Source organism: Atractosteus spatula, chromosome 11, assembly GCF_055471065.1.
Source record: "Atractosteus spatula isolate fAtrSpa1 chromosome 11, fAtrSpa1.hap1, whole genome shotgun sequence".
NCBI lineage: Eukaryota > Metazoa > Chordata > Actinopteri > Semionotiformes > Lepisosteidae > Atractosteus > Atractosteus spatula.
The window spans coordinates 46,090,044-46,117,492 of NC_142716.1; the positions used below are offsets into that span (position 1 = coordinate 46,090,044).

Here is a 27,449-nt window from a genome sequence, read left to right on the forward strand (position 1 = left end):
TAGTGGTTTTTTTTCCCAAACTTACTGCCTTTAATTCTACTAAAAGCGAACACAAACATTAGAAATTGGACTACAAGACTCTACACAAATTATTTTTCAGACCATGTTTATTGATAGCTTTGACACTTGAATGGGTAATTCTGCCCTGACTGCTACAGATAAAATCAAATGAAGTGAAATAGTGTTCCTGAAGGAGTTACTCTCGGATGAAAAAACAACTTAGTGGAAACCGACTAGCGTTCAGATAGTGCTTAACTCTGCAAATCCCCTGGGCAGCCATCTTGAAGAGAGACTTGCTCTTTCCACCTAGGCCTAGGCAGTGACAAGGACCTCCAGCAGAGCCCCCACAGAGTGCATCCTGTAGAAGACCCCCAGAGGTTGCCCCAGGTTCACAATCACGAACCAGGCATAGAACCCAAAGAACTGCTTCCCAAGGCCGTTCTCAAACTGGGGGTGCGCTCCGAAGGCAGGAATCACCCACAGCTGCAAGACAAGTACAGATGTTAAGGCAAGGGTTCAACGGCTCTCTGCCCGAGACACGATTCTCATGCTGGTGAAATCAAGATATGTACTATAGAAAAGGCAAGATCCTTTGGCTTCTCATGTGATACGCTAGCTATAATATCTTCCATGTTTATATACCAGAGGACCCACAAATGCCTTAGAAGTTAGGAATAGAAGATATTTCATCATTTTATCATCACAGTAACACCACTGTATAGAAGAGACTGTTTAATCTGCCACTCCTTTGTAGGTGAGGTCATGAGAAAAAAAAACTTTGAACGAAAAGAATGTGGTGTTAAAACCGTAAAGCAAGAACAATAACCAATTATAGAGGCATTGTTGAATGCCATGTTACTTCATCTTAACGCTGATAAGAATCCTTTTCACAGTAAGATCACCCCTCATGAAGCACCCACCATGATATTGGCCAGTATGAGGAATGCACAGATCTCCTGCAGCACTCTCCTGCTCCAGTGATTCCTGCTGTGAGGCTCTTTCTCGACGGGGGCTACTGTTGCTGTCCTCACTTCACTTTTTTCCACCAGTGGTACAGGCGGGTCTGTAACTTCTTCAGTAGTGTCTTTTGGTTTAATTCCTTTCTACACAGGATAAAGATGGAAAATTTCAGACTTTCAGGCAAGGCATTTTTGCCAACTTCAAGCAACTAGCAAACTCGTTTTTTCTTAATTATTTTCAGCGGACAGGCTGGAAAAAAGTTTGGTCTCACAGTCTTGGCAAGGGTTACATCCAAGAAAATCTGCATTAATCCTTGATTGGGCAGAATCAGCTTTTGTTGATACGAGAAACCTAGAGAAACAGAGTTGCCCATTCTGTGGTTATTAGATTGTTAAATGGTATTCTAAATGAATTTAGGAGGTGTTATCAATGTTGCAATTAATAGTAACAGAGTGACTCAATTTTTGTGGAATCTGACAACCAATTAGATGTTTTTTTAAAAGAGAAGTGCAAGGTACCTTAAAAAATGAGTTAAACTCCCTAACTTTCCGCCGGGGTTGTCTCCGAGTGATGTCGGGGTGCCGATGGAGCCCTTCGATGATGAAGATGTTCTGCAGGATCAGCTCTAACAGGCTGAGCAAGGAGTAGGACAGGTCTAGACCTCCCAGGATTCCACTGGGGCCCATACCCCAGGCCGCCACCACGGAGAAGTAGCAGATGGACAGCTGGCCCAGCGCTGCCCCCAGTAAGAGGATCACATCCAGACTGCGGGTGGGATTGTGGCCCATGTCCTGTGCTCTCGCCTCTATCTTGTGAATGATCATACCGGCCAGGGAGCAGAAGGACATCACAGGGATGACGGCCAGGTGGTAGGAATAAAAGAGCACGAAGGCGGTGAAGCGCCCATGTGCTGAGCTCACCCACACCTGGTACATGATGAAGATTGCAATTCCCACCAGCAAGACCACAGCCCCCACTAAAGGCCCAAACAGTACTCCCCCGTGGTACACCACTCGGAGCGTCACCTTCTGGGCATGCTCCGGGTGAGAGTGGGGCTCCATCTGTCTGCCCACGTTCTTCCACATGATGTACAACAGGCAGGCAGCCATCAGGTAGTACTCAATGTTGAAGGGGTAGAGCACCTCGTAGCCCTTTCGAAAAATGCGGCACCCTGCGTGTGCTCCACAGTGACACTGGGAGACATTGCGCATTCCTGAAATTAAACCAAAATCTTTCACAACAACAAGCTATGAAACAAAATACAGTTGTTAAGAATTATTCCAAGATTTTAGTATAGCACTGCACAATAGTTCTAAATATCTCTGAATAAATAGTAGCTCGCAGATGGAATAGGTAAGTTTTTCCTAAATTCATTTCACTTAATGTATCACAGATATAGTAAATGTGCCTGTGATAACCAGTTTTAAAATGGGATTCCATTGCACTTACAGTATGCCTACAGTACGTTAAAACACCTGATGCAATTATACTATCAGGATTATACAATCAAGCAGAGCTTCCAGTATGGTTGAGCAAAGGAAAGGGGTGTACTAGTGCTTGTTGTGTGATTATTTATGGAAGAGCTTGTAATATGCTTGTAGTGTGACATGAGGGAGGCTTATGCATAAGAAATAAAGGCATATTTTAGTGGATGGTGGATAACGCAATGGATTCAGAGATTCTATGCAGGTTATAACAGAACTATGAAGATTCATTGGAAACAGTACCTATATTGGAGTCATCAAAGCTGCCTGGTAGGGATGCATGTGGGAAGACAGCTCTCTCCTCCTTCTCCAGCTCAATCTCTAGGTGTACAGTGTCCTCAGTCACTGCGCTCAGCCACAGCAGGAGGTCAGTAGTGAGAGTCAGCACTAACCCAGACCTTTGCAACAAACCACAATTCCTCAGATATCTTCACACTTCCTGTCACAGGCTTCACCAGGAGCAAACAGGACGTTTTGAAGCAAGAATTCTTTTCATCCCTTTGGGACAGTCAATTTCACTGGTAAACCTTTCAAAAAAGATTCTTTGTTTTTCTCTAAATTTGTTTTAATGAAGAGTATGAATTCTGATCAATAAAAATAGAAAAGAGCCAATACTAAATTCATTCTGAACTTTCACATCTACTTTTTAAAGGTTTAATTCTAGTAAAGAAAAACATGCTCTGGTCTTCTTAGTTCTAAAAGAATGTATCGCTACAGTCCTTGTGATAGACTCAAAAGCAACAAAAAAAGATGTGCGACATGTGGCGCTCCCAGTCTATCAACGATTTTAAACAAAACAATTTAGATAGAGCAAGTAGAAATGAAAAGAAAAAGCAAAGGCTGAACTGTGTTAAAACACATGGGGAAAGGCTTATGACTTGAAACCTAATTGCCTTCTTGTGGAGAGGTCAATAGAGTCACCTGGTGAGGATCTTGTGCTTATGGATGCAGTCCCTGGAGTGGCCCCACAGTAAGTATGTCTAGACCCAAACAGAAATATAAAAGATCTTCAGCCAATTTCCTTGCGGTTCAATATAGTTAACTTTATAGGCTTAGCGATATTGAGAATATACTGCATAAATGAATAGAGAGAAGCAGAAACAAACATTTACTGAAGAACTATATATACTATAGTCCTGCCCATACAGTCACATGGATTTTTGATCATTTCTGACAACCAGAAGCATACAGACACTTCAATACAATTGCATTATTGCAAATGTTGTGGTGGAAATACTGAAAAGGATGCATTGGTTTCATTTAGGTATACCAGGCACTGCAAGCATTGTGATATACCTATACCTATACAGAGCTTCACAGCAGTGAGAGTGTGCTGTACCTGCAGTCCAAGGAAAGGAGCCTCAAAGAAAGGTAGCAGAACCTTAGCTGCAGGCTTGCACTCTGCCATAATGATGTAATAACCCATCTTGAACACGTGGAGCAGGAGACTGCAGGCTGAGAACACCATGAGGACCACTGCCGTACAACAGAGGAGCTCATGATGAGGACAAGGCAAGCCTTTCAATCCATTCTCTAACTCAAGCTTCTGAACAGGAGATATCTAAGGAGCTTATAAGTAACAGATTTTCTTTTTTTTTTAGAGTAAATAGAACCTTTGTCGTCATAAAGGACTTTGTGCAAGGTGAGGCATTTCAGTTAATAATTTCTTAATAATTTATTGAAGCAATAAAACTAAAATGCTATTGAGATATTTTAAGTTAGGAATAGTTTTCTGGCTGCAGAAATAAATATTCCAAATCAATAAAACCCTAAAGCTTTTTCAGTACAAATCTGTTGTCTCACATAATTGAGCCATTATCTGTCTATATCAAATCTATCTCATGGAGAAATTATCCCCAAAATTGTTTGAGCAAAGATCCAAACTCAGAAACTACAAACTGCTTACATTACATTCTTTTAAATGGAATTGTATTCTAACTTCACTTTTTCTAAATTTATTCTAGATCTTCGTTATGCTTCAGTGTAGTGTCTTCACCTTGAATTCCCTGTTCAATATGAGATTAGCTTCAACAGCACACTAGTTTTCTCAGGTGAAAAAGAAAGGAGCATCAGGAGAGGGCCGTTACAGTACCTGTCACACAGATCCCTCCAGCGTGGTGATCTCTGTGGGGAGAAATCCCAGGCTGTCTCCTGGCCCAAAGCAGGTACCACAGCATCCATGCCAGACTGAGAGCCATTAATACAAGAATGAACAACCTGGGCTCCTGGTGCTTCAAACCTTCTGGGTTAAAGACCTCTGCTGTCAGCAGAGCAGCCCCCAGGAGCACCAGGTTTAAAGCCAGCAGCCCGGAGACCAGCCTCCTCCCACTGGGTGCCCATATCAGCACAGGGTCCATCTCCTCTCCTGCCTCCCCCAAGGGGAGCCCGAGGCCAGGACTGTCAGGCTCCTTGGTCCACCTCTGCACCCCAGACATTCTCCTCTCACCCTCCACACGCTCCTGCCTCACTTCCAGGCACTCAGACAGGAGGGCTTGTCAACCTTTAGAGTTTCTGTGAAGGGTGTGATAAGTCTCGGGTTGGGAGGATCAACGTCACCAGACGTTTGTTTTTTTTTTATAGTCATTCTCGGGAGCTGTCTCGAGCTGGTGCTCAAACACCCTGCTGCAGTGGGTGTGACCTTGTTTATTTACCCCAAGAACTACGAAAACCTTTAGCACCAGGTGGAAAACTGGAGCCGGTGTCTGGCAGCCATTTAAAAATGCCCGGCAATGTCTGCAGATTAGTAACAGTATATGTTTTAATTTCGTATTGCTAGTTCAGAAAGTCAAATATGACCGTTGGTGTTCTGTATACTGAGTACTCATTTATACAGTATGTGCATAAATCCAATGCGTTACTCTTTTTGAATATTCCAGTTTTTCTAACAATTCATGGTCTTATACTGTAGCACTGAATTAAAATAAAAGAAGCATCTAACCTTGGATCTTAAGCTGTCTGTGTAGAAGTGGGAGATAAATGAGATAATTAAGGTGTAGTCACTCACTGACAGAACTCTCATATGAGCTCAGTTTTCATGTGCTGCAGTGTTGAAATCTAACTGGTTTGTTCTACAAAAGGTTTAAGTCAGGACATCCTCCCATTAATTCTCCCCAACAACTAGAGGTCCACCTTCTCCTGTACCCTCCCCCCTATCCCTGTAAGCACCAGGCCCGTCCAGATCCAACCCGATTTAAACCGTTACTACTGTCTGATTGTACTGTGTGCACATATGGAATTATGGTTATTGTTGTTAGGCTGTTAGGCTACCACTTCAAAGCAGTCTGAAAAGCAACTTCAACAGGTAAGGATAACTGTCTCAGAGCCAAGTGCTGATATACAATTATCTTATTGAGCTGAGTGATCATTGTTCCAATTTTTTTTTATTTTTTCTTGCTAAGGCTAAATAAAAGTTCAGTCAACCAGACTTATTAGTCATAGTTTCTCTAAGTGCCTTCTCAATTCTCAAATATTTTTTAACATAAACTAACACTTAAATTTAATCCTCTGAACTTAAGTCCATATGTACATGAAACAATGGGAGTGGTATAGTTTTTACTCTAACTACTTCTTATTTTACATTAAACTAGTAATTTCCTTCTATTAACTGGGATTTACTGGGATTCTGTTTACTGGGATTTACTGTAATAATTAACAAGGAAGGCAAACAGTCACAGTACCAAGAAATGGCATGATGTATATTTAACAATTCCTTTCTTTGTATTTTTTTTACTCAGTTTATGTAGAACAGAAAGGTAGTTTAGGAGGTAACACTGTAGTTACTGCACTGTCCTTTAATTAACACACATCAAATATATTCAATATATTAACTAGTACTGATAAGTCACTTACCTTTCACCCTTACAAGAGTATTACACATCACTCAAATATATTAATACTGATAATGTGTATTTATTTTACATATTTATTACACACATAATTAATTTACCACAAGTATAAAGTAAAAAGGTTTAAAGTAAAAAGCTGCAAAAATTAATTTGCCACTCTTTAAACATCTTTAAAAATTATGTGGAAGAGTAAGACAAACATTTCCATACAAGTTCTTTGTCATAAAAAATATTTTAAGCACAGTTCAACAGATGATTGATTAAAATACAAACAAGATCGTATAAACATACACAAAATGCATTTCTTAGAAACAGCATTATTTAAATGCACATTGTAAATGCAAATTTGATAATTGTTTATCAATAGAAATTGATTTTCTGTCTTCCACTGTTACAGTAGGTTCATAGCCCCACACAAAGAAAAAAACAAAATGACTTTTTGTAAAAACTGTTTGATCCTGAGTTATTTGAAAAATACAGTTTCAAAATCACAATGCTTCATAGTGTATGGCCAAAACATTGAGCTTCACCAGTCAATAGAAACTACAAGTGTGCTCAGGCAGTTTGGCATGTGCAATAAGTAATCGGGAGTGCTGTGCTTAGTTTTGTTTATTTTTCACTTTTTAAACTTTTGTTCAAGTTAAAATTGTAATATGATTTATTATTGCACACTCCCAATTCTTCAGTGTCTGTACACCCTTAAGATAACACCCTTATCTTCCACTCTCGAGCTCCTGATCTAATTCCGCCAATTACAAATGTTGTCTTTATTCACTGAATTAACTGTGTAAGACACAATACAACATAACTTCTACTGCTTCAAGCGGATACTGTAGATTTAACATAACCTAGGACTTTTCAAATAATTAGCCATTGATAAATAATCTTCTTCACAAATAATAATCCGTTTCAAAATTATAGAATCTATGAGGTGCTTGAGAATCCAGGCCATACAAGATCAATGCCTTCCCGTCACAGACTAGGACAGAGGTAACTTTCCGTATTAGGGACTGAAAATTCCAGTAAGAATTGAACCTAACAGAATGGATGAGTTAAGCCACTAGTCTTCACTACTATAGCCCCTCAAAATCATTGTTTTCATTCACAGTGGCAGAGGAGTTATAGTTCTTGGAGTTCAACGTGTCCTTTCTCTAAAAGCTTGTTAACATGCCATTGCATCAATACCTTCCTCTGCATCATAAACTCTGTGATCAATGAGACCAGGAGTATTCATTTTTTTCCTCCTTGTCATTTGCATTACTACAGTTCATTAAAGTCAATTGTGCAATTTTTTCAAAAGTCAGATGCAATATAACACTTGATAAAATATATCAGAAAATGTATGTTTCTAAACCGCACAAATGGAGTCTTTTCCCCCATTCGATTGTAGGAATTGGATCTGACTTTGATGCAGCATTTCCTTGAAGATGGAGAAATTCCCTAAGGAATATTTAGGAAGTGAGAAAGACCTCAAAGAGGCTGGCTACTGAGTGCATTCGATAGAAGATGCCAAAGGGAAGTCCAATATTGACAATGGCGGTCCACATGGAGAGCTTGTAGAATTCTATTCCGAGCTTATTGTCGAACTGGGGTCGAGCACCAAATGCTGGCATAACCCAGAACTGTTGAAGGAAAGGAGTGAAAGAGACTGTTCAATAACTGGATGGAGATACAGACCAAAAGATAAAACTAAGTTTGGGACACACAGGCAAGAATATCTGGACAACTGATTTAAGCTAAGTCAGACACATAAATAAGCAGAACTGTAAGGACTGCAATTTTGCAGGCATGGCCTGGGTATGCTAGCAAATGTCTGCAGCACTGCCGATAAGAAAGATAGAAAATGTTTCACTCACAATGATGTTGCAGAGAAGCAGGAAGGAAGAGATCTCCTTGAGGGCCCGCCTCCTCCAGTACTTAGAGCTCTGAGATGGTAGTGTACTGGGCATGCTGTGCATGGTGTGGACAGGGCTGTGGCTCAGCTCCAAGCCATTTTCTGCAGGCCGTGCTCCTTCACAGCCTCCCTGACGGAAGGCATTGTCGTTGATGAAGACCGTGCCTCCCACAGCTGACTCCTCGTTGAAAGGTTGCCTGTGGAGCCCCTCAATGATGAAGAGGTTCTGCAGGCAGAGCTCGACGACGATGATGATGGCACAGACGAGGTCCAGCACGAAGAGATACTCTGTAGACTTCTTTGCCACCACTGCCACAATGGTGAAATAGCAGATGGTGAACTGGCCCATGGAGGCCCCCAGGAGAAGAGCGATGTCCAAGCTCCGAGTGGGATTCTTGTTCGAAACGTGGTCCCTCTTCTCGTACCGGTAGATGATGGAGCCAGCCAAGGAGGCAGCTGACATCAAGATGAGGCCTACGATGTTCATCACATAGTACATCAACAGGGCTAAGTCCTTTGTGTCTGGGGAATTCACTTCTACATCATAGACCACGAAGACAGCGAGTCCGGTCACTACAACGATGATTCCCAGAACTGGCCCCGCCAGTATCCCCCGGATGTGAAAGCTGACGTGGTGATGGCTGCTGTGCTCGTCTATCTGGCGGCCAACGTTTTTCCACATGACATAAGCCATGGCCGAAGCAAAGAGGCTGTACTCTATATTAAAGGGGTATAGATAGTAGTAGCCTTTTTCTAAGATGGGGCAGCTCTCATAGCTGCACTGACAGTTAACACTCGGGTTGGCAGCTGAAACGACAGAGCATAATAAGAAAGATGTTATACTTTCCTCACCCCTTTCTACTATATTACAATAATTACACTAGAACTTTGTTTTAAAGCATTGCTTCGCATCACAATGTATCACACAACATGTTTACATCAGGTACCAAAAAAGCAATAAATCTTTATTTAAGAGAGTAAACAATTGTGTAAAATAAATCCGGGCTTTTCTATTTAAGACTTTTAATTACTGCTGCAGGAATATAGGTGGATATAGTCTGCTTTTGTCTTTTCCCAAGCTGTTTTTATTCTCCTCTTGGGAATCGATTCGGCCAAGATGTAAAGCCCTTTACAGCCCAAGGATCAAATGGCATCCCGTGAGATTGCATTAACAATGAGGTACAGTATGATTAAAACTTCAGTGGCCCCTTTAAATCCAAACCTTTCATTTTGGAAACGTTGGAGATTCTTGTACTGGAATCCTTATGCCCAGTCTGATGGAGAGACTCATCTGTGACAGCTGCCATCCAGACCATGAGATTGCAGGCCAGGGTCAACATCAGCCCACATCTGCAAGAAAATAGCCCAAAAGCAAGGGTGAACATTGCGTAACAAAAACTGCATAGCATTTTATTTCATGTGTCCCTTTTTAGCTGGGGTGATTGACTAGAAATGATGTCCTTTGTACATTACCAAGTCTACACTCACAAAAAAACTAAAACAAGGTCATAGCAGCTTCCTTTTGGCCTGCTGGTGTTAGCCAGGGATGAGAGGCGGACACCATGTGATGACTCAACTGTATTAAAAGTCAAAACAAGTGAATCTGAAAAATAATTTATAACATAATCTTATATAGATCCTGAACATGAGCATGTGAAAGGAACTCTCATCAATGTACCCACTTACCTAGTTATGTTGCGCTGGATCTGAACACAGTCTTTAGCATGAACCCACAGAAAGTAAGTCTGCAACATGAAGGAGTGTGGCAGTTAACAGCACACCCGGCAAGATTATCATGCATTTCGAAGAGAATGAGGAAGAGCAGGCCGAGCCACATCATAGGCGAGGCAGCACCCTACTGAAGAAGAGGGGCCTCAACCAGAGCTCCTCATGCCCACAAGTGCCCAGGAGGGGTCGCTGTGTCACTGAGAGATGATCGAGCCCTGGCCAAAAAATCCCACAACCAATTACTAGCCACAGCTGGCTAGTGATTTCATCGAGCCTCAAACCCTTGATCAAAGAGCTCAGCTCATGCTTGGCGAGTACCTTCACTTTTGGAGCTACTCTAGAGGTCCCAGGATATCCATTTTTAACTGGATATACAGTATATAGAGTAACTTCCACTGTCTGTCATATAATCACACACATACAGACACTAAATCTAAAATTATTGCTTTAAAGTATTGCTGATTAATTATGGTGAGTAGAGAAAAAAATGTCTTTACTGTAACATTAATAGGGTGAATTGTTTGTAACTAGTGAACCATCCTAAATTAGAAATTTCTCACATCATTTATTTCCACATCATTTATTGCGATGGCTCAGGTAATCCTTGTGACTTTTACCTGCATAAGTATGAACACAGCCTGCACCACAGGGAATACAACTTTCACCGCCGAGTCACAGTGCATGTACCCAATGTAGTTGGCAATTTTGAAGATATCCATTATTAAGCTGCACACTCCAAAAAGCACCAAACCTCCTGAAATACAAGAAAAACTGCCCTGTCAGTTTTATTTGTCTTCAGGCTAATCAATGGGGGATTAGCTATTATTTACTCCCCCAACAGCCTTGAGAAAGATCATTCTCACTACAAAGCAAAACCATTGCAACAGTTTTTAGAAGAATTAAGCTATTGTTGGAGACACTCCCATTAGGTTGCTATATACATCAGTATGTTTTGCATAACATTGACAGCATTTACTTTTTTCTCCTTCAGGTCTTTATATTCATATAGTGAACACTAAGACTTCTTTTATCCCCAGAAAGTATTTTAAATGCAAAGAGCAAATAATTTTTAACAAGAAAACCCATGTTATCATGTTTTGATAATTATATTTTCAAACTGGAAAAATGTTGTATTCACGCACATATAATTCTGAACTCATAACTCATATTCATGATTTTACTAAACATCAGCAAAACACTATATAGAGTATATAATTCAAATAATATACTGTAGTTATCACATTTATTGAATATATACAGTACTTACTAAAAAATACACATCCAAACAACATACTCATGTAGATGCAAGATAGCAAATAAATTTGTACATATTTTCTTTACTCCTGAATGTTACGTTTAAAACATAAAAATATGGTGTAAAAGATGATACATCTACTGTTTGAATCAATGTAGATGCACTGACAATGCATAACTCCCTAATCTGGCTACTGTATATTTCTCAACTCTGGCTCATCGATGAAAAGAACTCTAGTGGATTTTGAGAGCTCTCCATTGACCAGTTCAATCATTCTTCTTGTTATGAAGAATTTAAAATCTGTATGTTGTCTGCACTGGAACTACCACCCTGACTGTTGCAGCCTTTCACTCACTTTGTAATCCTGCCTGTGATCCCATTATCCAGAATAACCAAACCCAAATTCCTTTGCATCCTTATTCGTCCCAAATTACCCGTTACAGTACATTTTTTGGCATCACTTCAAAGCTCAAAGAGATTGGCTAAGAAAATATTGCATTTTGTAAACCTTTCACGTTCAAGTGCTGTTTTAAAATGGATTTATTATTGATAATATACAAGGACTACATTGTATCTTCACAGTAGTGTAATGAATTAATCTGATTTCCTGGCGATACAGTTCTGAACGGATGTACTTTTCTTATAACCAGTCAGTTGAGTCTTACGATTTTACCAACCGCCCTAAAGCAGAACTGAGCCTCAGAGAACAAACTGCACCCCAAAAGCAAAGAGATGCTCACCTCTTAGCCAAATGGGTCCAGCGTGGCTGTCCTTGTAGAGTATGGCACTGTCCACCTGTGAGGTGTATGCCACATAGAAGATCATCCAGCTAGTGTTCAGGAGGAGGAGAACTGTCAGGTAGATCTGGACATCGATCTGTGTGATGGCCACCTCGTTAAAGGCTCCCCCACTGACCAGCGCGCAGCCCAGGAACAAGATGTTGACTGTTATGAGGCACGAGATCAGCCTTCCACGGTTCCGGCCTTTCTCTCTTGGGGGGCTACTGCTGGGGTTCTCTGGCAGGCTGGACGACCTCAGAGGATCCCCCACCACTGCCTCGTCCCTCTTCACAGCCACCATAGTGTTAGGACATGGGCAGCCTTCATTCAATTCTGCCTCCATCTTCTGGCAGACGTCTGTGGGGAAGAAGAAATGGTGTCAGCATGCTGTCACAATCAGGCTGCCCACTACCTGAAGTGAGACAGCCAAATCCTTCAGTTATTACCTTCTTCTGAGTTAACTTACTGTTTTTCTTCCAGAGCAGCTGGTAGCTGGCATTTTTCTGAAGATGGGGCATTGTAACAAGTGAAGCTGGGGATGAGCGCACAAGCCTCATCTGCTGTGATGCATTTGCTTGCTAACAGTTAAGGACTGCTCACTTCTCTTCCTCATTCCAAACATTTCCTATCTCGTGCTGGAATTTTAGTGTCCTGCTGATTCTAAATAAATTTACCATGTGCCCAAAGTGTTTCCATAATTCCATTTAAGAGTAATGCTATGTGAAACATATGTTCAGTATATGATTTATAAATCATCTCTAATGCAATTTTCTTTTCACAGAACTAACAACCAAAAAAAGGACTGATTCTATTTTGTTTTCTTTTTAGAAGCATAACTGCATATGAGTAGTTAACAGTCACATCTGCTTTTTATTAGATATCATGTCAGTGCATGAGAAAATATCTATAATTGTTTCGATTGACATTTTTATATTAAGAGATCCACAAAGCTTAGAGAACAGTTTCTAGATCACCAAAGATTAAATAAATAATATTTAATTAAACATAAATCTGTAAATGTACTAGGTAAAAATTCAATGAATAATAACGGCGTATTGAATGAGTCAAAATTCAAATATAATTTTATTTGATTCAAATATTTGCAAAGCAGCTTTAGCAAATTGAATGGGCAAGAATTGAATAAGCAACAGCAACACCCTTTAATTTCTAGAACACTTCCAAAAGTCAATACCAAAATCATGAACAAATTACAAATGGAAAAAAAACACATAAATCACTGTTTGAAAAAAAACAACATTTTAAAAGCAGGTGATGGAGGCGGCTCAAACCCACAGAAGTATAGCAATCTACAGACCTGGGGCAGCAGGACGTCTAACTCACGTTTGTAGACAGACCTTAGATTCTAGAAGGAATCGCAATTTAAAATAGAATATGGCCAAGAGAAGACGTCAGCAGCAAGTTATTTCAACATGAAGGGCCAGAGTCACTCATGTTGAAGTCAAATGAAAATATTAAAATGTCTTCTATGAGTACCCAACACAGAATCGTTGCAGGATAAGGAAGAAACATACACACAACAGTCCTAAGCGAAGAAAGGTGTCAGCCTAAAAACAAATACCGCAGCATGTTCTCATTCAAGCAGATATGCTAAAGGTTTGGTAAATCTTGTTCTAGGGTTAGCAATATCAGCTGACACAGTGACTTCTACCTTAAAAGAAAGAAAATCTGCATTTTGTAATGCATTACAAACCTCCATTAGCCAATTAGTCCTCGAGGAAAAGAAACACATAGCAGCTCTGTGAGTTGTCTCAGATGCGAGGTACCGTCATATTTGCGAACCATATGGCACTATTTACCTTTTCAGAACTTTTGGAGGAAGTAACGTTGACTGATATATACGTAGAAATGGGTAAATTAAAATATGAATGAAAGTGTTACACCCAAACAGCCCTTGCTTAATCTGGAGCCCTGCTATCTGACCTGCTTCCTTTAACAAGAGGTGATAACACAGCTCAAGGTAAATGCACTCTTTTTTGAGCTTTTATTTTTGCCAGCCGACGTGAGAGAATAAAAAAGTGTATATATTTAAGATAAAGGCTGGGCTGCCAAACAAACACCCCGCAAGGCTCACTCTGTTTTTCTTTGGTCTGCTGTAACTTTCTGTTGAACTATTAGAATTTGATTATTCTTTTCCATCTGGCCAGTATATACGAATACACTCACATTAGCAAATGAGTAGTTGCTCATGTGGTCAGTGTAGCAAGGAAAAAACAAACACATGCTACCCAGCAGGACTCTCTAAATCTGGCTCCAGAGAACAATAAAGTCTTCTGCTTTTCAATCCAATTGCTTTGCTGAACAAAATAATGGCCTTAATCCGACAAGATAAACATGATCTTTCATCAGTCATTGAAGACCTCATTCAATGACCTCAGGAGCAGGGTTGAATATAGGCTGCAGATTTCTGGTCAGCCCTTTTTCAACAGTATTTTGCATTGGTCAGTGTTTGTTTCTGACAACAAAATCAGTGGAATATTAGCCCATAAAAGAAGAGAAAGCAAAATTCAGAAACAGAATTCACCAGTCAAGGAAGTGTGCGGCTGACCTTACCTGATGGGTTGAGTGGAGTTCCTCTTAGGCTAAAACTCCAGAATCAGTCATCAGCTTTATACCCATCTCCTGTCCCAGTGATTTACTGTCAGTTATTTTCCTAGAGCTCTGTCACTGATTTACCAAAAAAGACATTTAACAGAACATCATAAATTTAGATTTCTGCAATTCAACAAGCAAAAAAATCAAATATCTCATCAAGAACTTATTGCCATTTTAGAATGTTAATTTATTTAGATTCTAAAGGATGAGGATAATGATATAATAATAAAAGCATGCAGTTAAGCAAAAACTACCCACTCTCTGTACCCACTGAAGAACTGAACATGAGATCCTCTATGAAATCGTCCCCCCATAACTGATAATATGTTTCTGTTTTTCTCAACAGACTTCTGTCAGACCTCTGTGATGCCTTACAATGAACCTTGGCCTTTTCTATACTTTTATTTGAGCAGGTCTTTCTTTCAAGAGAGAAACAGGACACTTTTTTATGAAAAGCCAATGAAAATACATCAGAACGTGTATTTGTATACAGTATGCTACAGTTGAAGTGCATTGATTTTGTCATCTAAATGGTCACTAGATTCCAAGGTTACATTATTACTCAATGTTTTGTCAGCATTTTGTCGGCTGTGATGACACCAAAAGTATAAGATGTTGTGCTCAGTCTTATAGCCATGCCTCTTCTGCTTATTGTATGCTTGTTCTGCTGATAGCAGTAATATAATTCCATGTAGTAAGGTCTCTGTGAAGTCTTTGTTTTCCAGAAACATACTGAATGATTCTCATTTAAGAGATAATGTTCATGTTTCTGAATTGTAAATCCTACATCAGATTTCTGCATGAGTCATTCTGAGCAGCTTGAACAAAAGTAAAAACATGTACTTTCAGAAATAAAGGAATATTAATATGGATTTTACGATATCAATGATTTCACAGACAAATGAACAGCAGCATAGTAATTGGATGCCGAGTTTGAACTACACTGGAATTATTTAACTTCCCAGTAACTCTCACAGGCATTAACAATCACCAGAGAAGACATGGAAACTGTACTATAAATATTATTATAAAATATAAATCACACACCGTTTTTTTTTTCACAGTGCTGGCGATAGCAAACGAAGTTATTTTTAGCTGTGAGAAATGGTCTCAGTTGAAAGGAGAAACAGATAATAAATTATTTATGGAGTGCCATAAAGAAAACTTCTAAAAAAAGAAGGATAAGTTGCTCAGAGCAACTGTAAACTCTTGTAGAGACATATTAAAATGTCTCATTATTTATTTCATTTCTGTGAATGTGAATTTAAACAAACTAATAAAACTTTACAACACGATAGTTTTAATTTAGTATCCAGTATCTATAAATACACTTAGTTGATAATTTGGGAAGTAAAGGCCTGCGATGCAAAATTATCAGTGCTAAATGATTTTGTGCAAACATGATTTTGAAGTTATGTAAAATCAGTAAAAGTAGACGCTCTTGTGTAAGACATATACAAGAGTGACATCTAGTAAAATGTAAAATTGGCCACCTGTTTATCTCAATTATATATTTCAGATTAGTGCTTAAATGTATTACCTTCCTACTTTAATTGCTAAATATGCATACATATATAAAACCACTAACAGTTCTACGAACATTTTATATTTTAAATATTTTATTTTATACATTGCGTTTGAAAAATAAGTTAATAAATATGATCAAATTCAACTCCTTATACATTTGACATTTATGATACTTTGAGGCTGTCTGTATTGTTAGGACCCAGGGGACTCTGCAAGGGTAATGCTTTCCTTAAACCACTCCCCGCTCCGCAAACAGCTCAGGTGTCCGTAGCAACCGGACAGGCTTCGCTCTTTCTAGCAGCTAGCCCGGGTAGAAAGAGACGGAGCCGCTGTCCCCACCCTCCTGTCGGATTGCCCCTTCCGCATGGAGGGCTAGCTGCCCCCGGCTCCTGCTACCCGATGCTTGGATGTAAAGGTGGAGACGACAGGTTGGCATCATGACTGACAGATACCACAGAGCTGCCCGGGACGGCTATTTGGACTTACTGAAAGAGGCCACCAGGAAGGATCTTAACGCTCCGGACGAAGATGGAATGACACCCACTCTCTGGGCCGCCTATCACGGCAACCTTGAGGCGCTGCGGCTCATAGTGGGAAGAGGGTGAGTTGGAGGCATAAAGTTTCAAAACGCGGTCCTTCTGCAGGGTTTCATATGGGGCAACTACTGCACGCAGGTATTTAATTGGATAATCAACAGAACCGTGCAAGGCAACCCGCTCGGTTTTTTAAAATGCAGGTTTCCATCTGGCAAGTTCTGGTTGCATTGTTCGTGCAGTGTTACATCGAAGAGCCATTTAATTTCAAACAGAATCGTTCCTGCAGGACGACACGTATTTAATGATGTGAAACTACTTTTGCCTGATAAAATAAGATGAAGAGTGCTGGACTTTAAAATATAAGAAGCTAATATGGGTTTAGTTTTCTGATCTGTTGTACCCAGAAGCTTTCTTCTGTGTACGTATTGTTTTACTTGCACAAAATAGAATTTGCAAATATATGCATGATTTCATTAGTTACTTTTACATTAAAGGTATATTTTTTTAAAAAAAAGTGTGAATTGGCTTCTCCCCAGGCGCAGGTGCATATGATCACCTCTGACCTGAAATGGTCTTATAATTGACTGATTGACTGTGGGAGTTACTGTGAGGTGCTGCAGCGTTTAGGTTTTAAGGGCTCAGGATAGCCGGGAGCCTTGGAATAAAGCTGACTTGTGTGGCGTGCAAAAAAGTCGTGTAATGAATGATGCTGTTTACATAATTAGCCCAACTCGTTGTAACGCGCATAAAGGGTCCGGACACCGCAGTGTGCCAGTGAAACTGAAAATATGAAACAGGAGAATACAGCCGATCGCTATCTGAGGGGTGCCTGTTGTTTGTTGTTATTCACGGAGAATGGTTCTCTCTCCCATCGTGGGGGTGTCGCCACAGGGTTGCGACTGAGATGAGGCAGAGTCTTGGCTTCTGCTTTGCAGAATCAGTCAGTCCACACCTATCCCATTGTCTTATAAACAAGAACTGCAAACCGTGAGGTGAATATATTATTATTATTATTATTAGTAGTAGTAGTAGTAGTAGTAACAATGATAAAAATGTTTCCTATTTTCTAAGTTGCTTGTCCAGAAAATTTGAAAAAAGGATAAAAAAATAAAGATTTTTTTAAAAAACATCTCTATCCACAACTAAGATTACAGAGTCTAAATTATATTCTCTTAGATGGAAATCTTTGAACATGGACTGACATGATACATAAAACATGTAATGGTGTCTTCTAACAACCCTCTGACTTGTCTTATCTACACCTTGCAAATGCATTTGAAACATGTCTCGTCAGCTTAAACTGGGGGTTCACTCAAATGCTTTGTCCACACTTTACATCAGTCATTGTGATCACTTGTTACAGGGTGAACCGTATTTAGTCCTGAGGAGCCACAGTCAGTTTAAAGGTCAGTCATGATTCATCAGTTCTTAAAGATGAGGAACAGTTTCATCTTGAGCAGTGAAATAGGTCATTTGTATATCTAAATATTTTTTAGATAATTATGAATGTAAATCTTAGCTCTGTGCAGAGTTTTTAAACTTTGCTTAACTGATCAAAAAAAGTTTGTTTCCTGTTTTAAAGTTACTTGTTGGCCTATATTGTACATTTCCAACACATAAGAAAAAAAATGCACCATTCTTTTTACCTGGTCATCATCTCAATCAGGGTATCCCCTCTGCCATTTTTGATTACATTTGATAATTTTAAGATCTGAGCATATGAATGACGTCCAGCTTTCTCTCTGCATCTTGTAGATTACTTGTGTGTCATTAAGTCATAATCCCCTGTTGATGACCTCAGAATGCACCTTGCCATAATTGATGACATCACTAGTTGACAAACCTACAAGTATGCAAACTGTGACTGATTGACCCTAGGCTTTGCTAAATGGCACATCAAAAACAATTACTATGTACTGAAACCATTGTGTTAAGCAGTGACTCATGTTGATATTTAAATTTTTGGTCTTATAAAATAAAATGATAAAAAAATCCACCCTCAGTATTGGGGCACAGTTCACTTTGTGTAAGAAATCAGTAGAAAGCTAAAACAAAAAAGTTCTGAGTTTTAAAACAAAACCTATACTGGCATCATCATGAAACAGGCTTTGAAACAACTGCCACGAGTGCCAGTGGTTTCTTGCACCGTGACACTTTCCCCAGTGAACTGAGAACAGGTGTTGAGAAATGCTGATTGAAAAAGGTCATGCTCAGGTGATCACACACAGAAAGGACTAAGGCACTAAGACCAACCTTACACAAGCAACAAGCAACTGTGTTTTTTAATTAGAGGAAAAAAATTAAAGTGTACAGTGATCTCAAGACAGGGAATAACTAGGATATTTTTCATGTCCGTTTTTCCAAGAGGCCTACTTCTGGTAATATGTAAGCAGCTCTTAAATAATAAGAATAATTTCATTTAAGTTTGTAGATCTGTGCTACAGTTTAACATGTGACCAGGTGTTTTCACCAATGGGTACATTCTTGTGAAGTACTGCATATCATATGGCTTGTTTTCTTATTTTTTGTGTTGAAATTGTTCAGCTCTTTTAAGACACTTGTCAGGTTATGAAGGGCTCCCAGAAAATTAACTGTATTCACAGACTGAAGAGCAGTGAATCATGTAGTCCCTGAGCAAAAGGTGGTAATGGCATTTTTATCTTTTCAACATCTGTTTTCAGTGTAAGGGTTTTTGCTTAAAATTTTAAATTCATTTTTTAGTGTTTTAATCTGGACCTTAGCTTGAGTACATCTTACAATTTCACATTTTTGGCTTCCTGGTCTAAGTGATTTATGGATCACTTAAAGTCCAATATTGTTCCTCTTCAAAACAGAACAGTGTTGTACTGTTTTTGTAATCATATTTCTATTTTGGGGTATCTTTAGGCATTAGTGATATATGGAGGCTTTTTAAAAAATCTTTATAGATTTTTTTTTATAGATACAGAAACAGTACCCGTGAGACAGACAGAGAGAGGGGTGATGATTTAATCGCTGGGTTGGCAGTTTTATAGCAGGTAGTATATAGTGTTGTCCAATTAAGTTGTAGACAGGAGGGAAGGCCGAATACATTTTCTCAGAAGGAAGTTAAAGGTCAGGATGGCAGATTGATGAGCTTTGCCTATATGAGTCTGCTCCACTTTTAAATCTGCCCTGTCCTTGTTGCAGATTGGGAGTTTATCAATCCAGGCATTTTCTACCCTCTTGGCTTGGTATTTCTTAAAAATGCTTTTGATATAAACAGCTATTAAGAAATCAGTTCTTAAGAAACATAAAGCATTAAGTGATTGTGTGAAGGGTGGAAAGCAGAAATCATGGCTGTTGATGTTTGATGCATATTTTAATCATTTTGAAAGAAAATTAACATGTACCATAGATTGAGCTTTTTATTTACTGTGGATGGTTTTCTGAATAGGACTGACTTGGTTGTACTGTAAGTGTGAGATTACCCTGGGAAAACAGTCCTTCTATGACACGATCTTAGATTCTGGTCTGTCCACCTTAACAGATGGGAAACCCAAATCAGTCCAGGAGCAGGAGGGTGCAATCAGGGAGGTGTTAATCCTGGGTCTGGTGTCAGCATTAACAACACCGTGCCTCTCTGCTCCCTGTTAAAACTGTCAACTTGTGCCATCAATAATTCATTTCCCCCTCTGCGACATTTCACCTGCAACTAATGAAATATTGATCAAGTCCAAGACATGGCCTGGAAGGGTAGGATCAGGGCGGAAAGGGAAGGGGCAGTTCCTTTTGGAAAAGGAAAGCCAATCTTATTCTTGGATTTTGTGTTACATGAAACTTTTTCTCTGTGACACTGTGCAGTGTTTAGTGTTCCCCCTGTTAATTTTAAATAACTCTTACTTTGGCGAAAAGAACTGTGATGTCATACAGAGTGACAACATTTTTTACACAGCTTGTCTTGAGAGCTCCCTGACGTTTTTTAAAAGAGATTCCTATATTGGATAAAGTGCTTCGAAAATGGATGGGTGGATTTTTTTAAATAAAAAAAAAATGTTCCTTAAAGACCCAGCAGGATGAATAACTATACTCATGATTCACCAGATTTTAATTTCTTTTTTTTCCTTCCCTCCACACTGATGCCAGAAACACTAAGATTTTCCCCTTCAGTTGTATCTTATCTCATTTGTCCTGGGAAATTCCTGGGATTTGTTTCCCTGAATCATTAAATCTAAACTGTCTTTTGGAATGACCATAAAGACACTTCAGGTTTGCTGCTCCCTGTATTGTTTTCTTAGTTGTGTGGTCATAGTGCCGCACATGAAGAACAGCTTTCAGAGTCAGTTTCTTTGTTCACAAAGAGTTCTTTGTCCTTTAACTGAGCACAATGCTGATTTTCATTGCTTTTTAGTGGGTAATGTAATGTCATTGAATTTGAAGGTGCCCTTTCTTGTGTGCATTGGCAATAAAGAGATAACAGAGTATTTTTTGTTTTAATTGTTATATTATGTTGCAACCTCTGGAATTTAATTTGCAATTGGAGTTGATGCAGAAGGAGGAAGATTTTTGGGAGGATAAATTGCTTTTTATAAAAGAAGAATGTTCTTTACATTAAAAAGGTTGGATAACAACAATTCTGCACTCCTAACCTAGTGCTGTAAGGAGTCCTGGCAAATGCTTTTTAAAATGGAGTTTTTGCCCTTGTTTTTCAGATCAGAAACATACAAGGGTGGTGAAGTCTTTAGTACATCAGAGACCTAAAGTTAAACTCAGCAATGTTAAAGCCTCACAGTGCCCTGCCTGGCTTAATTGCTCACTTGTTCTTCCCTGATCTGTAAAGCTCTAATATTGTTTTTTAAATGAAATATCCATGGATGTCCATGCAGTGTCAACCTCCCTGTGATTCAGTGGAACATTATTGTGAGAACTGGCCCACATGACGCACAGCATCACCAGTGAGAAAGGCAGTAATGTAATCAGTCCAGTCTGAAATGTGAGATGTTAAGGTAGATTTATGTTACCCATAACTCTGCACAGCGTAGTAAAGTAATCTAATGATGCAGCAGGGGCAGACCCTGGGTCATGCACTGGTGACAGGGAAGTGGCACGCAGGGCCTAACAATAAAACACTCCAGGATAAAATTTGCTCGTTCATTTAAACAAAGGTTCAGATTGAGTTATTGTTTATGTATATGCAGAAAGAGGTATATATAAAGGCTGCCATGGAGTTAAAAGCTTTGAGGATTATCCTGTGAACTCACTGTGTTCTCTTCTGGGAACACTACAGGGGAGATCCGGACAAGTGTGACATCTGGGGGAACACGCCTCTCCACCTGGCGGCGGCCAACGGGCACCTAAACTGCCTGTCCTTCCTGGTGTCGTTCGGTGCCAACGTGTGGTGCCTGGACAACGACTACCACACGCCGCTGGACATGGCCGCCATGAAGAGCCACATGGACTGCGTGCGCTACCTGGACTCCATCGCTGCCAAACAAACCAGCCTCAACCCCAAGCTGGTGAGCAAACTGAAGGACCGGGCGTTCCGCGAGGCCGAGCGGCGGATCAAGGAGTGCGTGAAGATGCAGAGGAAGCACCACCAGCGCATGGAGAAGAAGTACCACAAGGAGGCTTCGGACGCGTCCGACGCCATGAGCTTCTCCAGCTACTCCAGCAGCACCATGAGCCGGAAGCTGCAGCACCTCAACCTGGTTCCCACCTCCATGCCATACTCCCAGGTGCGGGCCTGGCTCTCTGCTGAGCCTCTGAGTGCATTAATGAGGGAACAGATCAATAAACGCCCCAGCCCCTACTCGTTCAACACTTTATGGGTCTGATGGGTTATGGTTTCCTTTATGCCCTAACTTTATTCACATGCAATTCATTCCCCCTTTTGAGTTTCAGTACCTTTATTCTTCCTGCCTACAGTGGCATTAACGTTTATGTTAGAGATATAATAATTTTTGTAAAATCTAAAAAGATATTTGAAAAGATGAATATCTGTTAGAGACAATATCAGTTTAATTTATTTTTCTTTACTTTGACGTGCTTGCGGGTTGTTGATTGATTATTTCATAGCGATTCGTGAGTAGGTGTTCTGCACTTCACGTTTTGGGGTCAGGAGTTTTGTTACAGTAGGTCTGCTTGGGGTTCTAGTATTTTCTACTGGATTCTAAAATCTTGTTTTTAATTGTGATGACTTTATCTCTTTTCCTTGTGAACTTTGTGATTCTCCCTCCCCCCTTCTTACAGTAAAGTGCTTTGAGAAGCTACTTTTAAAACTTTTACCAAATAAACTTTATTATCATATGTAGGCCTCAGCCCTGAAATTTGTTTGCGCCTCATGTTGTTCTATTTCTCATGTTGATTTCATTGACACAAAATCATTGCCTTTTTAATGCAGTAAGGGGGCAAATAATTATCCCATTGATGTCCCCCAGGCCACCATTCATGCAACTGCCAAGGGCAAAACCAAGATCCAGAAGAAGCTGGAGAAGAAGAAGCAGGGGGACGGCACCTTCAAGATCTACGAGGACGGGCGGAAGAGCGTGCGCTCTCTGTCCGGTGTGCAGCTGGGCAGTGACGTCATGTTCGTCAGGCAAGGCACCTATGCCAGCCCTAAGGACAGGACTCGCCGCAACATCAGGGACATGTTCCCCAGTGATGATGACGCTGTCTCGCGTGCCATAAGTGACCCAGGGCTGCACCTGGACACCGCCTACTCCGAGGTCAGCACGGACTCGGGGCACGACTCCCTCTTCAACCGGCCAGGGCTGGGCACCATGGTGTTCCGGCGGAACTACGTCAGCGGGGGCTTGTTCGGTATCGGGCGGGACGACGCCAGCGTGGCCGGCAGCGATCTGGAGGGCCGCATGGGCGATGTGCGGCTCCGCAGCCGACTGCAGCGCTCCCCGAGCCTCAACGACAGCATCGGCAGTGCCAACAGCCTGCAGGAGCGCCACACGGAGGAGCTGCCCTGGGACGACGTGGAGCTGGGGCTGTACGACGACGACGAGCCGGAAACCAGCCCCCTGGAGACCTTCCTGGCCACCCAGGGCATGTCGGAGTTCATCCCCGTCTTCAAGAGGGAGAAGATAGACCTGGAGGCCCTGATGCTGTGCTCTGATCAGGACCTCAAGAGTATCAACATCCCGCTCGGGCCCAGGAAAAAGATCTTAGAGTCCTGCAAGCGCCGGAGAGAGACCATCGATGATCCTGATTTTATTGAGGACACAGAGCTGTGAGTCACTGAATGCGTGGCAACATTTCTTACTGTTTAATGTAATTTAATGTTATGTTTTGGCTTCCTATGGACTTTTGTTCATCTAACACCTATTTCAGACATGCCTTAGACTTTTGGTAGGTGAGGTTCTTTAATTTTTGATGATTGTTTTCAACACATAGTAATTCAGAATATTCAGAGCACATTTGGCACTTAAGTTTCATACAGTACCTTTAGAGTACTTTAATCCTTCCCATGAATTCATTATTCAGTTTATCCTTAATTTCTTAATTAACCTGGGTGCTAATGATCACTTTGATAATTAAGGTCTAGCTGCAGAAAAGACTTGCAGTGGAATGGAATGAAAGTGCCAAATCTGACTGATTTAGAGTGTACATGTGCGCCCCTACTCATAAAACACTGCCCTCTGCTGGTCATGGTGGTGTTGAACAGTTAAACTTGTCCTTGAACTGTAACTGTCCTTTCACAGTTACAGTTAAAGGATACAGTTAAATGAAATGTAAATGACCATTTCTGACAATCAAAAAAGAAAGTGAAACTGGAGAAATATAAGTTTACTGGAAGTGACATCCATTTCAGCTTTGAATTCATAGCTGTTCCCAAAATCTTACGGAAAATGGGAAACGAGAAACAAGTTTCAAATAAGCAAAGAAGATTTGAGTACTCGCTGATTTTGTGTTAGGAAAGAATCAGCATGTGACAGCTTGTTTCTAACCCTAGTAAGGTTTTAAAAGCCGAGCTCACTGTGTTACTGTGAGCTGATGTTATACAAGCACAGGTAAGGGAATCTTGTGGGCCAAGTACCTCAATGGAAGATGAGCTGAGTGTAGAAGAGGTCTGTCAGCACACAGTGTTTAATAAACATGTCAGGGTGTTTCACCAGCTGCTCCTTCTTCAAGGCTGAATTACTGTATAAAATACTGTAGAAATTAAGGATTTCATGTGAAAATTTAAAATTTGCTCTGTAGAAGACTTGACAAGAATCCCACAATGACATCAGTGGCCTACATTTCACAGTCACTCTCTTAGTTTTAGTTTTGAACCTAATGTAAATGTGATATTCTTGTGCGTGTGTTGGCAAGGAAAGCTAATAGTTTTTATCACTGGTGACGACAGTCCACGCAGTGTGTATGGTGGGGTGCAGATTTGGACCTGATAAATGAATAGGGAGGCATCCAAAGACACTTCATGGTTTTGCTAGCTTGTTTGCTTTCTGAAAGGGGGCTCGTGTCTTTCCCTGTTGATTTCTAGGTGTGGGAGAAGGGCCATGGGGAAGATTTTTGGGAGTCACCGTTTTTCTGGCCACTCTCGTCACACTCCTTTGGGATTGCCACTGGTTTTTCCTTTTTGAATTGAACTCTACTAGACGTTTGTTAAGCTAGTTGGTCTTTTCAAAGTGGTGCATTGTTGTAACTGTGTCCCCACAGAGTGATTGGTACACATATAAACGGGGCTGTGAGGAACAAGCTGCAGTGGGCAACAGCAGTGCCCATCCATCCATCGTTTAGCCTCTTTATCCAGTGCAGGGTGATTGGGGAGTTGGAGCCTGTCCCAGCACGCAGCTGGCACAAGGCAGGGTAGATCCTAGATGGAATTATCAGTCCATCACAGGACACACACAGACACTCACACTCACTTTCCAGAAGCCAGTTAAACAACCATTAAGTCTGTCTTGGAGTATGGGAGAAAGCCCTGAGCAATCAGGGAAGACCCTCACAAAAATTAGGAGAACATATTCCACCCAGATAGCATCCCAGGAACTGAACCGTGCTGCCCAGCAGTGCACATTAAAAGGCCTTACAGTGTATCTGCTCAAGCCTTTCACATTCTCTGTTCTAAATCAGTGATGGTGTAAAAGCTGCTGTTTTCTATTGGAAGTGGCTTCTCGGTGGTCCTACTAACTTGATAGACATCCTATATAGTTTGTTTGTGCTTTCAGAGGTTGGCAATAGAATGATATTAACATTCTTTTTCATTTCAGATGACAAAGAAGACTGCAAATGGGAAGAAGTGGAAAGCTACCACGCAGAAGACATCAAACCAGGCTTCCTGTGTGCTCGTCTTGCCAAGAGTTGGCTGATCGATCCTTTGAGACTGGAACCCACAGGAGTAACTCCATGGTGTCAGGGTCAGGCGTCAGATGGTCTGTTCCTTTCTGGCTGGCTGATCCCCTCTGCTTCTGCACACACTGGTCTCTGGGAACTGGAAGAGAAAAACCACTGCTTACAAGTGCAGAAGAAGAGTAACGTCCCAATGCACAAAAACATTTTGCATGAAGGTTTATCAATGGACGTTTTGAGAGATATGATACGTTTACATAGAAAATCCATTTTTCACATGTTTGTGACTGTGCAATGTGTTAAGTGTACCGAGAACAGTATATGTTGTTGTAATAAAGTGCATTGCACCGTGACAGTGCATTACAGTACATCCTACAGGGCCGCTGACTGATGATTATGAACTGTCATCTAGAATGAGTCCTAATTGCAGGAGCAGCAGATAGCCCTGATAATTTGCCCCTGTGGGGTACGTCCCTTTACCTCCATGTGCCTGTGCCCCAGACAGTTGTATCACTGGGAATTTAATTATTTTTGAATGTATGTTTATTTAAATGTATGCAGTTATTATTTTTCCTCACCTTACAGCTGGAATATCACTGAAGTCTTATTTTCTTCTGATGCAGACAGAATATATTCACGTGCCTGGAATATGAAGATCACTGGACTCTTTTTCATTACAAACATTTCTGCCAATTTCCTCTCTCTCTCCCCTCTGAATAATACATCACTGGTTTGGGGATGAATGCCAGGGAGAAGACATGGCTTTGTAGCATTGCATTGTGCCCTCTTGTAGCAGTATATTTAGGTACCTACCTGCTGCCCAGTTACGTAATTACTGTCAGGCTGTAATTAGAACAAACACCTGCAGACTCACAACAATACAAAAGCTCATTAGTCTACAAATGACAGTTGAATTAAGAGGTGGTTTATTGAATCTGTTATCTCCTTTTGGTCTCATGTTAGTGCCTAATCAAGAGCACAGGCACATATTTATATAGGAGAGGCAATCTGCAGACGTGTCATCTCCAAAATCTCTTTTTCCAATGGTTCATTTCTGGGAATATGTTAACAGGTGTTTGTTACTGTTATGCTTCATTTCTCCCCTTGAACATGTCAATGCATCAGTCCATTGTTTACCAGCATGCACAGGAATTGTTATTTTTGTCCTTTGGGCAATATTCAGATAAATTTGATATAAATAATCAGTAAAATTCACTTGTTAACGTAAATATCTTGTGTCCTCTGACTGGACACATTTTATTTCAATCTTTCTGAAGCTGTAAAATGATCTCTAGATGTATCCTTTTTTTATCCTTGTTTTTTTGTTTTCTTCTCTCTTGCATTAAGTAACTGTACTGTATTCATCACCTTGTCATTTGTACATTTTGTAAATTTATTAGATGTAATATTACACTGCGCAGTCTACAGTCTTCCATTTGTAGGTGGAATATATGTTTTACATTTTACTTTATTGATGTTGTATATACAGCAACTCCTGGAAAAAATGCCTGGAATAAATCAACATTCAACTTTTCAATGGAATTTGTTCTTTTCATAAAAAATAACCTTT

The 27,449-nt window shown here is 40.4% G+C and overlaps 3 protein-coding genes across 4 annotated transcripts; 1 reads left to right on the forward strand and 2 right to left on the reverse strand.

Annotated features, from left to right (window-relative positions):
- Positions 1–92: 92 nt before the first annotated feature.
- On the reverse strand, positions 93–4,943 carry LOC148824187 (proton channel OTOP3-like). The gene is made up of 7 exons (XM_088927051.1): positions 4,537–4,943; positions 3,784–3,920; positions 3,366–3,424; positions 2,688–2,842; positions 1,479–2,173; positions 921–1,103; positions 93–483 (listed from the first exon to the last, which is right to left on the reverse strand). Exons 1-7 carry the CDS (start codon positions 4,877–4,879, stop codon positions 313–315), a joined length of 1,743 nt encoding a protein of 580 aa, XP_088783177.1. The 5' UTR covers positions 4,880–4,943; the 3' UTR covers positions 93–312.
- Positions 4,944–7,682: 2,739 nt separating this feature from the next.
- otop2 (otopetrin 2) lies at positions 7,683–12,502 on the reverse strand. Its single transcript, XM_088927938.1, has 7 exons — positions 12,412–12,502; positions 11,907–12,302; positions 10,529–10,665; positions 9,870–9,928; positions 9,406–9,533; positions 8,146–8,990; positions 7,683–7,911 (listed from the first exon to the last, which is right to left on the reverse strand). Exons 1-7 carry the CDS (start codon positions 12,500–12,502, stop codon positions 7,741–7,743), a joined length of 1,827 nt encoding a protein of 608 aa, XP_088784064.1. The 3' UTR covers positions 7,683–7,740.
- A 4,020-nt stretch (positions 12,503–16,522) lies between these two features.
- Positions 16,523–27,416, forward strand: LOC148824189 (pre-mRNA splicing regulator USH1G-like). Of its 2 annotated transcripts, XM_088927202.1 has the most exons (4): positions 16,523–16,686; positions 21,867–22,314; positions 23,017–23,816; positions 25,801–27,416. In XM_088927202.1, the coding sequence occupies exons 1-4, from the start codon at positions 16,523–16,525 to the stop codon at positions 25,802–25,804; spliced, it is 1,416 nt and encodes a 471-aa protein (XP_088783328.1). In that variant the 3' UTR covers positions 25,805–27,416. The 2 variants fall into 2 exon arrangements, with proteins under 2 accessions (XP_088783328.1, XP_088783327.1); XM_088927201.1 differs by lacking the exon at positions 25,801–27,416 and having other exon boundaries at positions 23,017–23,820.
- Positions 27,417–27,449: the final 33 nt, after the last annotated feature.